Source organism: Falco naumanni, chromosome 1 (assembly GCF_017639655.2).
Source record: "Falco naumanni isolate bFalNau1 chromosome 1, bFalNau1.pat, whole genome shotgun sequence".
Lineage (NCBI taxonomy): Eukaryota > Metazoa > Chordata > Aves > Falconiformes > Falconidae > Falco > Falco naumanni.
The window spans coordinates 22755388-22773366 of record NC_054054.1 but is presented as its reverse complement, the minus strand read 5'-3'; the positions used below and the strand labels follow the sequence as shown (position 1 = coordinate 22773366).

The following is a 17979-nucleotide window of genomic DNA, read 5'->3' as shown; positions in this document are numbered from 1 at the left end:
GTATTCAAGTGTACACTGTTTTGTTAAAAGTAAAAAGATTAAATAAAAAATTAAAATTCAGGTCAAAGACACGCTTCTGAGTAAACACACAGAGCACATAATATCTTTTGAATGATATAATGAAAGCTAGAGGCACTTATTTTAGTCTTCAGGAGCCCTTCAAGAAAAGAAAGAAAATATTTTTCATTGCTGTTTTTTTTTTTTTTTTTTTCTGGCTGTTTTTCAAAGTATGTATCCAGAACATTCATTTGTGAAGCATCTCTCCTCCTGCAGGTTCTGCTGACATGAGAACAGGAGCTCTAAATCGTGTACGAAAGCTGCCAAAATGTTCCCTTCTTAGCAAGGTCTATGAGGTCAGGATGAGCTCATTTGTTGAGAGAGTAAACCCCTCAAGTTCTGCCAAATATAGCAAGTACATCTGGCAGAATACACCTTATGTGGAGCCAAGCCTACCAGACAACTTTTTAGTCTTCTATGAAATCTAGTGAAAAGTCAAGGGGAAACATGGCGGCAATAGAGCTGCAGATAAACACTGATACCTAAAAAACTAACATGCCCACCACCAAACCATTATTTATATTTATAAGCTAATCAATAACACCGAGATGTTAATTCCACATTCATTGCTTCATTAAAATAGCAAGAAAAACACTTTCTCCCGTAGTTTTCTATCTTCCTTATTAAAATAGTTTCCCAAATATCTCTTTTATTGCACTTTTAAGCTTCACCTACTGACATAAATCACTTCAAATACACTGTAAGAAGCACTTATTAACAAATTCTATAAAGGAAAGAAATACCAATAATTAAATCCAAAAACTGGCAGAAGTTAGAGATAGGTGGTGACTAATAAAATGTATTTCAAAGCACATGTTTAACCTACCTTAACTCCATCCGGCTTCTTCAGTAAACTCTTGGCTGCTGTAAAACGAGACAAATAATTTCAGTGTCAGGTGGTTACCACTGAGGTCAACCAGCTGGCAGCAAAGCCCCACTGCCTCCCAGCTGCAGATACACTTTAGCTTTTATTTCCCCTTTTTGTTGCTGAGTATAGAAAACGAAATATTTAAGAAACTACAACACTTCAGATTATACATCTCTTTTTCCACTGATTAAAGCTGTAGGTGAACTCTGCTTATACAAGCAGAGACCTCCTTGGGTGGCACAGAGGAAATGGAAGCAGGTTGTGTTAAAGAGCAGCTTTGGATACGTTTACTTTTTCAACTGCAGTATGTTTATAATTGTTAATGAGGATAGTTTTATACAGCTATGAAAAAGTACTATTCTGATGGCCAAGACTTTGAGCAGGTGTTTGCAGAGCCCACTGGTATCTTAATGTTGTTATTGACATGACAGTGACATAAAAATAACCAGTATCAGATCAGTAAGGTATCTAAAGAGCATACTGAGGTACAATACTATCTATTCCATCTAACGAAAAGTAAACTGGGTTTTAAAAAAGCATCTCTGAGCAATGTTTTTGGGGGGATTTCCCACCATAACAGCATCAGTCACCCTGCGTGAAAAGTCAGGGAAGTTGCAAATAAGAAAGGAAGAACAACTTGCTAGCAGTGTGTTGCTTTGGAGGAGTGCTTCCTGGGAGTTAAATGGTAGGCTTTGCTTCAACTTCTATAGAGAAGAAAAAGCTGTTATTTTCTGAATTATGTCTCACACTGATCAAATTCCTTCAAAGTGGCGGGGACTGTTGGGCAAAATTTTGTTTGCCATAACATTATCCACGTGTTAGGCTCTAAATTTCACCACTTAAATGTGGCACCAAGAATGGGGCCAAATCATTCCAAATTACTAAATTTGGAGGGCTAATGTGCAGACAAGCATGCTGCAGCTCTGAACCTGAAAACGTTTACACCAGAAATACATGCTGGGTGATCTACCACATTCAAACATACTTCACTAAAGTGTAAATGATTCATGACTCACTGTCAAAGACTCAAATAATAATAATAAATAACAAAACAAGCCTGGCATTTTTTCTTTTTACTGTTGTTTATGGCCCAATCTTCCTATCAGAAAGCGTACCATGGCTTAGGCTGTAAGAAAGTGCTGTTCTGTATATGCTGTTTTGCTCAGGAGTAGGAAGCCTTTCTGAAAGGGAAATGCTGCAGCTAACAAACTGGCATAACCGAAAGGAGACAGGGCTGACACAGAGCTCCCATCATTACTGACATCGTCCTCTTTAAAACAAAAAAACCCAAACCAGTTGGACCTTGCAAGTCAAAAGATGCTCAAACACGCTGAGGATGCTGGAGTTATTGAACATGTGGTTTAAACTTGAAGTTAATTTTTGTACTTGTGGCTTGTTATCTGGCTGCATCTGCATTAAGTGCTCATTTAGCTGTGGTTCAGAGTACAGAAAATGTAAGATCACCTCGGAAATGGCACGGAAATAACTGATGTCCATTATTCTGTTTTTTACATTAAAAAAACTGGAAAGAGAAGCCAGGTTAATGCTTATAATGTCATTAATGTATCAGTCCTCTAAATGTGGTTTATTAATTATGGACATCAGTCAACACTGCCATTAAAACTATCACAAGGCTTATGATATACAACTAACATGAACAAAAATAAATTTGCCTGCATTATATTTTCATTTACAGAAACATCATAAATTAATATTGAAAATTAGCTGGTTTACATGTATTTTTGAGATAGGATCCATCCTGTTGCAACGTGTGCTTACAGGACCTGATGCAACATGGCTTTAGATTTTACACTACTACAAATATTGCGGGCGCTCCATTAACTTCAGAAATTCGTTTAGGGAAAGCAAATGGGGGGGCTATTTCTAAAACCTAAGACCAAAAAAACCAGAAGTTCATTGCCTTAGAAGCCTGCTTTATACCATCAGCCTTTATAAAAATATGGGAAAACATCAATTAATTCTTATAAGCTGCTGTTGATAACTACCTAGGTCCTTTCGCTAAATCTGTGCACAAAATTTCTGAGTTCTTTTAATGCTTAACAAACATTACATATTATATGTAAACAATTAAATGAAAGCCAGTAAAATGAGGGCACCAAAAGCAACAATTACAAATACTGTGTTTATGGCATTGCCAGCGTGTCCTTCAAAATGTGCCTAGTATGGATTATTATGCAGTATTTCATGTTACAGGACATATTCCATATTCAACTGCCTTTGTTGGTTTTGGCTTGGAATGTATTTTTAATAATAATTTGATGCATCTTTCTTTAAGCACAGATACTGCATACAAATCAAATATTTAAAGGATTTGCAGTAGCGAAGCAATTAGCATGTTCTAAATTAAGCCCACAATGAAAGATTTCTTGCAACTACAAGCAATAGCTATAAATAAAACCTAAGGCAGCACTAACAGGCCAGAAAGCAGACTGAAAAGAAATGGTGTTGTGACAACATGTAGAAATTAAAGTGACTTAGGACAAACAGCAGTTTTGATTTAGAAGAGGAAAAAGATGTTCCTTTCACGTGCTGAGGGTCTTACCTCACAAGAAATATACATTCCACATAAAAGGAAGAAAGAAAAAGGAAAATAAAACACTTTTATAACCACATTGTTATGGACAAATGACCTTCAAAAGCATGCTTTGCAATGAAATACAATGAATAAACAACTTAAAAAATAAAATGTCATCAAGGAAAAATATGGGTCATTGTGGTGTAAAACAGAGATGACAGGTGAAAAAAAATCCGAAACAAAGCCAAAAACCCTGTCTGCTTTTCATGCTGAAATACTCTTTTAGTATTACTTCAGCTTTTTTTGGTTCATGAAAGTTGAAATTGACTCTTACATATACATAGAGAGTGACGGTTATGAAAGGTGATGATAAATGATATATTTGATATTTAATAATCATTCATTTTCACAAAATTTGCAGCCTACAGCATTCCCACCTTTAAAATGAATTGGCAGATACTGGCAATTCATTAAGCACTGATCCAGTGTAATTTACATAAATGTAGCTTTCTGTGTTATAGGTGTGTATTAAGTATAGGAAATTAACTAAGAATGAAATTATACTTCAAATACTATGTTTATTTTGGATGATTCAGTGGTTATTATTATTAAAAACATACCCAAAGCACTATTATGTTTTTGTCCGTAAGTTAATTTATCTTACACTCCAACAGTTACGTCACAGAGTAGGAGGGTATGTAAAATTACTGATTTTTAAATTCTTTTTCACTATTCACTCAAAATCTCAAATGGCAAAATGACAAATTCCGCATAGCATCAAAATTTTGGCAATACTACTATTGAGGACAATTCTAACTCTACAGCAAGCTTATTTTAGCTTTTGCTATTAAAACTTGTTTAGTGTAAAGATCTGAATCTCCAGGAATATCACTGCAAAATTTTATTTCATAAAGACGAAACATCTCTTGTATATCAAGCTAGGGATTAGAAGAGAATGAAAAGGACTCATTTTGTGTTTCTTACTGCTTAGCAAAGTAATAAAGAATAAATATTTATTATTTTTTTTTTAAACACAGGATGCAGCAGAATCCTGGAATGATATTTTAGGTATCTAAAAATAACTAAGTTTTTAAATGTTGTTTGGTGATACTTATGCATGTGGAGCTATATGCTTTGTTTTCAATTTTCTCCACCAAAACAGACAGGAAAACACTGTCTTTTGACAGACAGCACTAAAAAAAAAAAAAAAGTAAAAATTAGACTGGCATCTACAAGAGATTCTTTTTGGCCCAAGTAGTTTAAATTCTCTTGTTTGCAAAGGAAACAATTAAAAGATACATCACATTTAGATGCTCCTGAATAACAAAGATCTTTCTGTACTAATGAATCCTAATTAATCTCAGTCATCACAGACATCAGAACATAAAGACCGTATTATTTTGGAGTTCAATGAACATACCTGAGAAATTTCTGGTAGCCAGCATAGTTGTCAAAATGGCCCCCTGTGTACATATACATTTTCTCAAATTAGCATCACACTTGTGTAAAATTCTGAATGTGAACACGACACAACAAAAAGGAAAACACACTTGTAAATTACATCAATTACTAAATTAACCCTGAAAGAATGGACTGTCTGTGCATTACCTATCCTAGGTGATGTCATGGGTGCATGAATAGTAATTTATTCTTCATTGCACACTTATCAGCAATCCTGATAATCTCAAACATTTACCAGTTGTGGGTATGTAATGCACAAACCATGAGCACTCACAGGCACAGTAATTATCAGTAAAATACATATCTGAATATGAAACAGACTTTGCTAATGTGCTTAGGTATTTTTTTAGGTGGGAAGAAGAGTTTATTTCTGATGTGCTAATTTGAAAAGCTCACATCTGCAAAGTTTTTCTGTCTGGTCAGGAGAAAACAAAGGATGATGTAAAATAATAACCTTAAGCATTTTCCTTCAACAAAATATTTTTAATGTGTATAAGTGAAGATCATTGTTACTATTTTGAATCCAAAAAAATTATGCTATGTTTTATCCACTGTCATGAAAACTTTAAGATCCTCATGCCAAAAGCCAATCATCTATCAAATAGTTAATTTAAGTATAATATTCCAGAAAAAAATTTGCTTAGGGACCATTTGTTTCTACACATGGACCACAAGGCAATATTCTTTTATCTTTCCAAAATTAGCTACTCATCTTTGCAGAAGTTTTTGTTCTTACCTTTAGTTTTCTTCTTGCATTGAATTTCTTCAAGCAGTCTACAGTCTCTTGTCTATGCATCATAGAAGCAACAGTAGAACGTTGCTAAGAGAAGAAGGAAATAATAATTTTAACACACCCAGCCAGACGTCTAGCATTCTATTTACTCTACAATATACATATTACAACCCACATAGTTCAACACTGTCTGACTATCGCTGTGTGCGGGTTTCTACACATTTGGGAAATTTCCAAATCAACAAAACCAAGGTCTCATTTTACTCAGCCTTTTCCATGTGTGAAGTCCTCTTGAAAGAAACAGGGACTAAGAAACCCACAAAATCTTAGAATGTGGATTACGCTGTATAAATGTAATCAAAGTAACATTCTGAATTATGATTTTGGGAAATGTGTTTTAAGGAAACTTTTCTTTAGCATTAGTGATACTAGGTGAGGTACAGCAGCAGGAAATATTTTCAGAGGAAATTCAGCAGTATCTGCATTTTCCCTTTAACTCAACTTCATTTGCATCACAATTTTAAAGGCAAGATAATGCAGCCTACTGGAATGAATAAAGAGCTGGGAACCAGCTGTATGTCTTGTGACTTTCAAAGTATCAGCCCAGACTACCTGCAAAGTCAAAGTATAGAAAGCACTGAGAATTGGAAAGTAGTCCTGGATCCAATAACAGCCAGGTAGCCTCTGCTAACTGCAAATTGACTTTTTATTAAAAAGTCCCTTAATTTCCCGCCTTTACATTTCATGCTTATCATAATGGTTACAGGGAAATGAAGATGCAAAGCATTACTTAGCTCAAAAGTTACTTCCTTGTACTTTTTTTTTTTTTCTCCGAGAATCGAAAATAATGGTCTAATTTTGGCAGTGAACTTCTGCATGACAAAATCAAAGCACCGGAGCTCATTTCTTTAAAAAAATCTTATCCCAGGCTGAGACCTCAATATGTGACACTATTGACTGTATCTGTATAATTACAATTTTACACTCCCCTAGTTACACAGCTGCATGACTAAGGATAAAAATTATCCTCTGAACACCTTCACTATGTGCTGAAGTAAACTGTAAGCTGATTTGTCTGCTGAACTATCCTGTTAAATCTGTAGAAATTACTTACACAGATCCATGGATGCTTTAGTGCTTCTGATGCTGTGATACGTTTTGCTGGGTTGATGGTAAGCATTTTATTGATAAGGTCTTTTGCTTCAGGAGTCACCGTATCCCACTCTGGTGAGGGAAACTTAAGAAAAAAATACCTTTGTGTATATTAACTTGTATAATCTTTACACAATTTTACTTAAGGATACTTAGTGGTACTACTTCTGTAACATTGATGGCTAGTACATCCAACCAGCTTTAAGGGGAAAAATGCAGTTCACCACAATTAAAAAAGTTTGAAATAGCCAGTTTTATAAATAAAGTTTTTCTTCTATACTGTTTTGACCTGTTGTTTATTTGGCTCGAATGGACAGTATTTCTCTATTTGCAATAATGCCAATTGAAATTCATAGCTAAAATTCATAGTATAAAATAACAACGGCAGACAAAATAACAAATTCTAGTTGTCTGAGAGGCGTATGTTCATACAGCACTTAATACGGTCCCGGTTTCTTTTTTAATAAAGACAAAAATTCTAAGCATTATTATTCAAATTCCTTGTTTGCTTTCTTTCAATGTAAACCTTAATGCTAACTGTATAGTTATGGTATACAAATCTAACCAGTTACGAATTTAACACCTCCACGCTCAGTAAAGTATTTATATGTGCGACCCAAACCACCTGCTCAAAAGCAAATGAAACTAAAAAATTCCATGTCCTAAACTGCTTTTGTGAACATACCTTAACCTGGAGGATTTTGTGTTTTCCAATATTAAAAATGTTTATTCTTAGACAACAGGGATTTGATATTACCTTGGCACAGTACATCACAAGTATGTATTATGTCTGTCCAATGCAAGGTGCATAGTTCAGTCTCTGCACCTCAGTTCTTGCCCTCTGGGCTGAAATCATAATTCCCCACTGTCACCCTATTTGTTACTGTATGATTACTTGTTCACTAGGAAGAAGACTTGACAGACCATAAGTTTACTTTCAGTAAAAGGCCATAGCATAACAACTCCCTTTTTTCAGCCATCACCACCCAGGACTGGAAGCAAATAAGAGCTTGAAATTACAAGGTTGTGTCTTTTTCACTTCATCATTGACAAATTACTTAAAGCTGAGGACGAACAGCCTTCTGTCTGTTTAATGTAATATAAATAGATGATGTTTCAAACTTCACGATGTCACCAAATCATCAGCTCTTACTTACCAACAGCTGTAATGTTTTTTGTTGGAATACACGTAATTAATGAAACTATTCCTTTTGAAATGCTCTATAGCAGCTTCTATTTCCAAAGGTGGTCAATACAACAGCATCAAGATGTATGTTTAGGAAGCTTAAGACTTCTTAAAAACAATTTAGAATAACTGACTGGTTGAAGTGATAAACTACAAGGAAAAACACAGGTCCCTGGGAGCTTAGAGAGGTCTGAACAAGCTTGTCAGGATTACATAAGCTTGCATGATTTATACAAGGACCAGACAACAAAAACTTGGAGCCATAGGGGAATCAGACTTAAATTAGCATAGGATGTTCCCGTTCCAATAAGGTTCATGTTACTAAAGCAATATTTACTATATTGAGTGGTTCATAAAAATAAGCAATAAAAAAAGTATTTAGGAAATAATTCTGATTTTACTTTTCACTCTAGAAAGCCTGTTTAGAGGTACATTAAAAATAATTGAATAGACAGAGTACAGTACATACATCATAAGCACCAGCCTTGATCTGCTGGTAAAGCCTGTGCTGGTCTTCATCCCAGAAAGGAGGATATCCCACCAGGAGGATATACAGAATGACACCTAAAGAAAATCCACAGTAGTATTATATGATTTCACGAAACAAACCCCAGAAATGTGTTTCGCATCTGACAAGCATGTAGAACAAATGGCTCATTAGTATTATCCTAGCTACTGAAAAATATTCCCTTCATACTGGAGAAAACAGTAAATGTAGGGTTTACAAGATAATCTCTTATACAGTGATGGCAGTAATGATCACACTGCTGGCTGGAGAAATATTTTCCAATGTTCATGAACGTTCTAGGAAAATGCATTCTTTACCTCTGGTTTTATCATAGTTTGTACTGGTACCTGTAAAATTGTGTTTTAACTAATCTCATGCAATGAAAATTCAGGCAATTCAATTTATCTCTATAAATACATGCTCAATAGGATATTAAAAAGTCCATCTGCTAGTCTTGCAGAGAGGATTCACTGTGACTAAAGGAAAATGCTTTCATAAATACCATCAAGTAAGTGTTCGTAGAAGTAAAATTAGGAAACCACCATTTGTTCTCAGCTAGCTAGCCTCCACTTGGCAGTACGCTAAACCACACTGTTTCAAGAACTGGATGATAAAGTAATCGCTCTGTACTGAAGTTCACAAAACATTGTTTCACAGTTTAAAACTGCAGTTATATTATATGAACAGATTGGATTTTAGGCTGCTTGTGAACCAAAACTAGGGCCTAGCTCACAGTATGAATTGTTATGTTTTCTAACTAGTTAGGCATCATGTGCCTGCAGCTATTTTTTTAATACTTGGTGAAAAGTGTGTTGTGTAGACACAGCCAAGAATGCCATGGTAACACATCTTCACAAATAATAATAAAAAAAAAAGAAAGCTGGTAGAAAACCAAAAAATTACCTCTTCTAAAAATTAAGACTGAATTTTCCTATACATGTATTATCTGATGCAAAAAATAAGGTGTTCTAGACATCATCTCTCTCCCTTAAAATACTTTACGGTGGACCAAACATCATCTTTCAGAGTAATTTCTTACCACATGCCCACATATCCACAGGTTTCCCGTAAGGGTCTTTTCGTAACACCTCTGGAGAAAGGTATCCGGGAGTACCAGCAAAGCCTGTCAAAAGGCAAGGCAACTATTCTCAAAAGTTGTACGTGCTCTGCAAAAATTAAGTGATTCTCTTCTCAGCCCACAAGACATTATTTCCCAAGCCACTGACCACTAACTGCATTGACCAACAAAGAACTGCTTTCTTTTTACAGTGAATCACCCAGAATGAACAATAACGAGAACACTTACATAGACTTAGCACATCCCTTTCTGCCACCACATCTGGTAGAATCAAGAGGCCAGCAAAAAAACAGCTGGTTCCCCATCTATACTAGTACTCCAGATTCAACAGTGTTATCAAGGATCTGGTGCCAACGCAACAGAGGAAGGTTTCCAGAAAGATTAGGAGATAGCTGATGAAACGTCTTTCCCGAGTTCTGCATTGCTATAAACTGTAGCAAGACATCCAGTAGTGGGGTGCAAATACATCTGGCTCAGGGTCAAGGTCAAAAAAGTTAACAGGGTAGCGGGAGGTGTGGGAAACATTATCTGAGTGATCCCCTCAGAGATAATGAAAGACAGAAAATTCACACCATGCATGCCAAAGCCTGTTACTGTGGGGTTTTTTGGTTTTTTTGCGTGTTTTGTTTTTTTTTTTTTCAATCATTAGCCTAATTTAGGCTCTTTTAAAATACCCCCAAACTATAAAAATTAAGACTGGAAACATGACTTGAATGAGATTTCTGGGAGTCCATCAGCTGTCAGCTGTGAAGACTATTACCACACACAGAGTACTTCCACTGACATTTATGGGAAATTAATTAACAAAACAGAGGGGCAGCAAAGCTACAGCATCGTAGCTATAAGAAGCTACATTTAAAGAGCCCTATTCAGTCTTATGAGAGGGCAGATTTCTGAGTAAACAACATGTGGGGCTAAGATTTAAGAAAAGCTTATGTATGGAGAGGGCTCTCGTTTTGAATACAGGAAAGTATAAACACTGTTCAAATTTCTTCACACGTAAGTGGAAACTCAATTCAGCCAGTGCCAGATGGTGGCAAAGTAAATGTTCTGAGATGTTCAGGATTAGCTTTCACAGGAGCACAACTGGCTGTTACTTAGTATGAAGACCACCAACTTAGGGCTCAGCCTTCTCACCACCTTTGCCATTCGTATTTCACACAGCTACGAACTTTCCACTGCAAAACTCATTTCCGTGAATTTATTCCACTTCTGGGAACCTTCTTTAAAAAGTTGACAAAAATCACTCTCTGAAGTAATCTAGCCTTTAAAATTTGTATGTTTCTCCTTCTTTATTCACTACCGGCAGTGCTACTTTCTCTTAGGAGAAATGCAGAATGTAGGTATAAATGTAGACTTTTCTTAGGACACTGTAAAGGACAAAAACTTCACGACATGCTGTACTATTTCATTTAGTAAGTCTGTTCTTTCAAGCATCTTTGCCTAAAATAAATGCTTGGGAATTCTTAAAAGGCGAAAATTTTGTGGCTTTTGTGAAGGACCACATGTCATTTCTGACATACCACACTGGGTTCTACAGAACTTATGAGAGACGGTGATAATATATAAACTGTATAGCTACAGAAAAAGGAAGCCTTTGCCCTGCAGCTGGCAATCATTTTGGAGTGGGAGGAGGAAATGAACGAACACATTCTCTATATTCTACTGAGAACATAGCTAAAATACTTTCATGAAAAATAAGCTTGTTTTTTGCAGTCTCCTGATATGAGAGCTATGAACTGTTAAAGAGTACTATCATACAGGAAACACATCGTAAGCTCCTTTGAGAAGATGAAAAATGGATGTTCTAAGTAGCTTTAAATAAAGTGATGTTTCATATGCCTTCTTGGCTGTAGTGCTCCTCATGAACATTTTTGTTCATTGTAAAGGGGAAGTGAAGTTGCCTCCACTTTCAAACTTACCATAGCTCTATAAACATTACCATGCATCACTTGAAAATAAGCTTTAAAGAAAAATAAATACAGAACTTAGCTAACTTTATCTCTTGATGAAGATACAGAATGGGTCTGAACAGAAGTAATTGGTATGGTTATAATATATATGCTGAAGTTGTTTAAAGCAGCAAACACAGAAGAGTTATCATTTCAGTGAAAAAAACATACTGAAATTGGCAATTTATTTATCAGGTAATTCTATAACTGGTCAGAGGGAACCCAATATGTGTGTATACTTTTCAGAGAACTATTGCCAATAGTAATAATTTGGCTAAAGCAACTTGCAAAGCTGGAAACTGTGACTGACTGTACAGTGTCTAGAAAAAACTGTGCCACCTTGCACTCCTATTTAAATAAGCATTCAGGGGCCCAAGACAAATGCTCTGCCTTGCTCAGTTCAGTGGTGCCTGTGTACATGAGATGGCATGTTACTCAGCCTAAACAGCTTACAGTCTCAAAACCCTCTTATGCAAAGATTACATATATACTTAACTTCATAAATAGTGACACGAGTCAAACCTGGACTGAGGGTTAACTATAATCCTACAACATAAAATTAATTTAATGCAGACAGATGCATCTTAAACACACAGCAGAAGAGATTACTGCTCTAAGATGTGCCCTGTGCTTTCATCATTCCCCTGCCAGACTTACGGCCTTCTCAGCACCAGTCACGCAAAGATCCCAAAATAAAATGGCAGGACAAACCATGTTAGCTTAAACTGCATGAAGCTGTACATCTTTGCTAACGCACCTCCCTTTGACTCCAGAATAAAAATTCAAAGGAGCAGTCTGGTGAGATGATACGGAGAAGGTGGCAGCAAGCAGCAAGAGCAAGCAGCTGAGAGTAAGCTGAGGGCAGGCAGCCTTCTCTTCCTGCACAGCTGGAGCCAAAAGACTTAAATGTAGACAACCTACATTTAACGCAGCTCGCAAACTAATTTAGTGAAGCTACTCAAATGACTTAAGTGGTGTGTATTAGTCCCAGTTGTAGGACTGGACTTAATTTAATACGAGATGCAACTAGGACTAAATCTAGCTACCAATGAGTTAACTGCAGTCCTTCCACTGACTTCAGTGAGGGGCAACTCGTCACCTGCCTCTGTGAGTCAGCTGAGCCCGCCCAACACTCTCCCAGTACATTAAACACCTGCTAACAGGGTGGAGTGTTTCAACTAAACCCTGAAACACTTTTCTATAAACAGGCAACGAACAGGCTTGTTTTACAAACATGCAAACCAGGAAAGTATTCTGTTATACCAAAACACACGGAGCTCTAGCCAGTTTCCTGTTGAGGCATACCATGGTTTAAGCAGAAAAGCAATCATCACACCAGAGGGCTACACTCAAAAAAAAAAAAAAAAAAAGAACAAAAAAAAAAGGAGAAAAGAAACCCAACACACTGATGCAGAGCTATACTTAGAATCAGAGCATGCCATGAGTCACTAAGTGCTGCAGAATCCAGTGGAACGCAGATAATCTTTTGGAAGGAAGCAAGAAAAAGTTCAAAACGTTGAGAACATTGGAGTTCATGTTTTGCCTTGTTAAAGCAGTCATAAAGATGAAGGCAGGCACTCAGACCATTACAGAAAGGTTTTGCAGAGAAGTTCCAGAAGAAGTAGAAAACATACTAGTCTTACCAAACACCACAAATTTAAAAACAGAGCCACATTAGACTAATTTCTTTCTATTACCTTGCTGCCAGCTTGTTCTTCTTACACATATATTTTGGAGACGTTCTGTTCAATCTCCTTTCTACCAAGTTCTGCATGGCAGTCCTCATGATGCCACACATCTAAACCAAGTACTTCACAAGAACCAAATGACCAAAAAATAACGTGCAAGATTTTACAGGAAATTGCAACCTCCTGGGCATCACCTGCATCCATATAGATGTATTATCTACAGAAAATATCCCCTAAAGTTCATTCTGCTTTTTCTTGAGATGCTTCTTGTTTACCTGATGTTTTGTCATTGTAAGAAATCACTTGTGTTTTGTCTTATTTCTGTTCCACTCTTCTTGTACTGGCCTATTTGTTAATGTACAGGAGCAATCTCTTCTGTCTTTTGTGGATTACTGAAATCCATTTATACAAAGGCTGGGATTTGAAACAACAGGCTAGCTTATAAAGCTACCAACATATGTCCGATGGTACTGCCTGTGCATCCACATGTAGTTTTATCCTTGATTTCAAACACTCAATCTCTCAGGCCACTGCCTGCACAAAAACCTTTGTGCTTTTGTTCTAGGCGTCGACAGCAAACTCACAATCACTTTGTTTAATTTTAAACTGCACTTTCTAGCTGTTTTAAGTGAGAATAGGTAGCTGCTATAAATATTTTATTCTGTATTTTTTTCGTCCTGGGATTTACAAAACAAATTTTGTCCTGTGCGTCACATCTGTTCGAAGAGGGTAGTACATGAGATAGACGCATCACATTTGTACATGCCTTATTATTTAAAACAATCAGTATTAAGTCTTTTTCCACCATCTTCCTTTGGGCATCTGTTAACTGTAACAAATAATCTGCACTTAGCAGTTTGGTTTTTTTAATTAGCAAAAGAAAAAAAAAAGAAGGAATAGTTTACTGGAACTACAAAGAAACACGTAATGTTTAAGTCACTACTCCTATCCTCTTCTCATAACCTGAAGCAGAGCATTGTAGAGGACATGTAAAATACATTCCAGGTATTGATTCTGGAGACCTGGTTTACCCCATCAATTGCCACCTTCAAGAGGGCAGACACCCTCCCTTTCCAACATTTCATGAGCGGGTCTGGAGCACAGAATGAGCTCTCAGATGCACACACACGAGTTTGCTTCCATGTTCCCATACATCTTTGTCACCTTCACCATCAAGCAAGCATACAGATCCCTTACAGATGAAGATAATGTTTTCAAAATCACTGAAGTGGCTGAGAAACTCCAGTTCCAACTTCAGAAGATGTTTGTAAGCTATGGATAGACAACCCTTTCCAGACAACTGTGTAAGGGTCCAGATGCTTTTAACCACCCTTTACCTTCTTGGGTTTACGCTCTCCATAATCTATTAATGTGAGATGCTTATACATGTGTTGTACATTTTTAATAAGCCAGCTTATTTTCACCTCAGTGGGTCAAAGAACAGTTTTATGAACAGTTTTACTTGCAGGTGTGAAGGGGAAGTCACCTCTAGGACAGCAATATAAAGAGCTGGGACAGGTAATTTGTACTGTCACAGCAAGATCTGGTTGTGGATGACTCTCTACAGCCTCAGGTACTCAAAAAAATTTTTATTTTTTTTTTCTCCACATCACATTCTGAAGTCCTTCAGAATAAAATTTTCACCTATGTCCAGTTGACAGAGAACATGTTTTGACAACTGGACAGGTCCACTCAGCAGTGTTAACCTATAGCTTAACTCCTCAGTCATCTGAGCACCTAAGTGGAAACTCCCCATCTCCCTCCCAGGCTCTACACCCATATTTCCTTCTTCTAGATACACAAGGAAAAGTGGAGGAGAAGAGACTCATGTGCACCTAAGTCAAACTAACAGGCTGACAACAGCTAGGACAAGCCAAGAATCAGGAAACCTAAGTTTCAGGGTCAAGAAATGTCAATGGAACTTAAAACTGCATGCAACAGGGACATTTGTAAAGCTGTATTTACTAGAAGCATGAATTTTAAAATGCTCTCCCTCCACCCTACCCCATACCAATCCCACTGTGCTGGCAAAATCCCCAGGATGAACACAGCTGTGCCAACGTAAGAGACTCTTTCCTAGATCATTTTATGTCATTTGGTAAGGTGATTTCCCCTCTGCTAGTGAAGAGGAGGCTATGAGACAGATCTACTTCTTGTCAAAGAGAGCTCTGAGATTTGGAAGTATAGCCACAGGTCACTTTTGAAGTGTTGGGGGATATTTGTTTGTCTTTTTTTTTCTTTTTTTCTTTTTTTTAAATAAATAAGGTCTGCTGCCAAGCTCTGTTTAATTTGGTTAGAATTACAGATAACATTTTTACTGGAGAAAAAGGTCTAAAGCAGGGGTCCTCAAACTACAGCTCGCAGGCCAGATACGGCGCACCAGGGTCCTCAGTCTGGCCCCCGATATTTACAGAACCCCCCCACTCCACCACCTACCCCCTGCCGCGGGTTGGGGGGGGGAACCAAGCAGCCGCAGATGACTGCCTGCCGCTTCATCTGCACACCGGCCCCCTGTTTAAAAAGTTTGAGGACCCCTGGTCTAAAGTGTAGTCAGCTGTAGGGATCAAACCACGAACAAGGTATCCTTTAATGCTATATATCAAGTAATCACACAGCTGCATGTTTTACACTAGGGTAGGAGTTTGGGTGCTTTGGGAGGCCTAATGGCTATGCTGAATAAATGGTGAGGGGATAAAAAAAATTACTTACCAAACCAAGCCTGTTGCTCTCCTTGGACTTCTATAGCCAACCCAAAGTCCGCTAGTTTTACTGCTGCTCCCTTGGATTTGCTAGCTAGAAGTAAGTTCTCAGGCTTTATTCAGAGAGAGAAAAAAATTGAGATGAAAAGATAAGTAAATATATTTTATACGGGATTTCACTTTTTTTTTTAATTATGGTGGTCTGGAAAAGAACAAATACTTAAAGGATTGAAAAAGAGAAAAAATCCCTGCGTTTTCTCCATGAAATACCAAAAAATGCACTTTCCATTCCTACTTGGAAAGAAGCACCAGGCCTGTAAACAGCCGTCACAATCCCATGACAGCATGACTAAGGACAGCGTGCAGATCTACCAGAGGAGAATGGTCATATGGAGCTGCGACACCTGTTTGTGTGATAGGACAATTCAGAGACTCCTAAGAGCTCACTACTAGAAAAATGCTGCAGAAAACCCCCAAAAGAGATGTATTCTTTGATTACTAGGCTAACCTATGCAGTTTGCAGGATCAGGCATCTATAACTGTCAAACATAAACATGTTTTGCATGACAGCCTAACAACAGCAGACATATTACTGTATTTGTATTTAGAGGGCAGGTGTATTTACATTGCAAATCTTTCAGCAAAAACAGCATGCCCACTTTTTTGCTTGTAGAGAACCTATTACAAGTAAGAATGGAAGTTTGAAAAAGTTCCCACTTCTGTTATTTTTTAGGGTACGTTGGTCACATCCGAAATCAAATGCTACAGTACACTCACACAATTAAAAGGATTTGAACATAACAATGGTGTTCATTTTACTGTTGATAACATATTCTTTTAACTTAATTTAGCAAATACATCAAATGCAAATTGTCCAAAGACATCTTTATTCTATGAACCTTAACTTTTTTTTTAAAAAAACCTTACACAATACTGTAGAATTCAACAGGTTATTTCAGAGAACTGTGACCTCTATAGCATTTTCTTGCCATTCCTTTGTTTTCTATCTCCATTATTTTGAAAGAAGGTTTCATTCTACATTTACAATATAACAAACCCTCACTTTCAAGGGTATTGCTGTGACTCTTCCAAAAGCAATTTTTGTAGTGATCTATCACAAGACAATTCACTATATCCAGTCTGGGACTGGGGACCCAATCCTGCAAACTCTTAAATGAGTATTTTGTTTTAAACCCAGAAGCAATCATATAGTTTTCCAAGGGACTATTTATGTGATTACAGTTAATCCCATGCAGGTACAGAGCTTGGATACAATTAAAGATCATAAGCTTCTTTCAGTAAAGGCTATCTTTAATACATCTGTCAAGTATGCAGCAAAATATGCTTGAGCCTAATTAAGACCTAAACAGCTGTGATACTTCTATTAATTAACAACACAACTGGCCCTGACAAACTGTAGTTTAACGGTGGGGTTTTTTTTCCCCTCTCACCAAACTGTAAAGGAACATTTTTTCAGCAATTTACAAACACCATTCTGTCACTTACCCCTTGTTGCTACGTCACAGAAAAGACAGGTTTAAAAACCTTTCATCAACAGTTACTTGATGAATCTTCTAATTCCACATGTTCTTAAAATTGAGATTAAGGTCTCTCAGAACAAAATACAATCTTTATATTCACTTAAATGATCAGAAACCACTTTGACTACATTATGTCAAACACCGACTGAATAGCTTGAGGACTCTTTAGTTCATCAACACCAATTTAAGCAATGTCACACTGCCTGTCAGTTAACTACGCTGATTGCAACGTACAGGCACTCAGTTCTTGAAGGTTTCCCATCAGAGCGAGAGAAGTTTACAGTAATTACTGCCCGAAATGCACTTCTATAAACCTCTTAAAGCAATGGATGATCCTACTTGGTTGTGACCTTCAGCAAGCCAAAAGCAGTGAAATGCTTCACCCTCTTGGTTGAAACACAAGCACTAACCTACCAAGCACACCATTTTGAAACATGTGATGCCATTCAAAATTTCCATTCAAAAGTTTTGTGCTGCTGGGTTTTTTCTGGTTTGTTCGCCCGCCTTGGGATATTTTTTT

At 37.0% G+C, this 17979-nt stretch overlaps 1 protein-coding gene across 25 annotated transcripts in view; it reads right to left on the bottom strand.

Annotated features, from left to right (window-relative positions):
• Window positions 1-17979, bottom strand: part of CAMK2D (calcium/calmodulin dependent protein kinase II delta) — a 159391-nt gene that overhangs the window by 34660 nt on the left and 106752 nt on the right. For 16 of the 25 annotated variants that reach the window (XM_040584771.1, XM_040584618.1, XM_040584584.1 and 13 more), the window contains 7 exons: window positions 15929-16031; window positions 9541-9624; window positions 8463-8557; window positions 6770-6892; window positions 5659-5742; window positions 4882-4924; window positions 884-921 (listed from right to left, as the gene is read on the bottom strand). In XM_040584771.1, coding sequence (XP_040440705.1) covers window positions 884-921; window positions 4882-4924; window positions 5659-5742; window positions 6770-6892; window positions 8463-8557; window positions 9541-9624; window positions 15929-16031 — 570 coding nt within the window. The remainder of the gene's footprint in view (window positions 1-883; window positions 922-4881; window positions 4925-5658; window positions 5743-6769; window positions 6893-8462; window positions 8558-9540; window positions 9625-15928; window positions 16032-17979) is intronic. The other 9 variants (XM_040584601.1, XM_040584792.1, XM_040584647.1 and 6 more) reach the window with 1 other exon arrangement.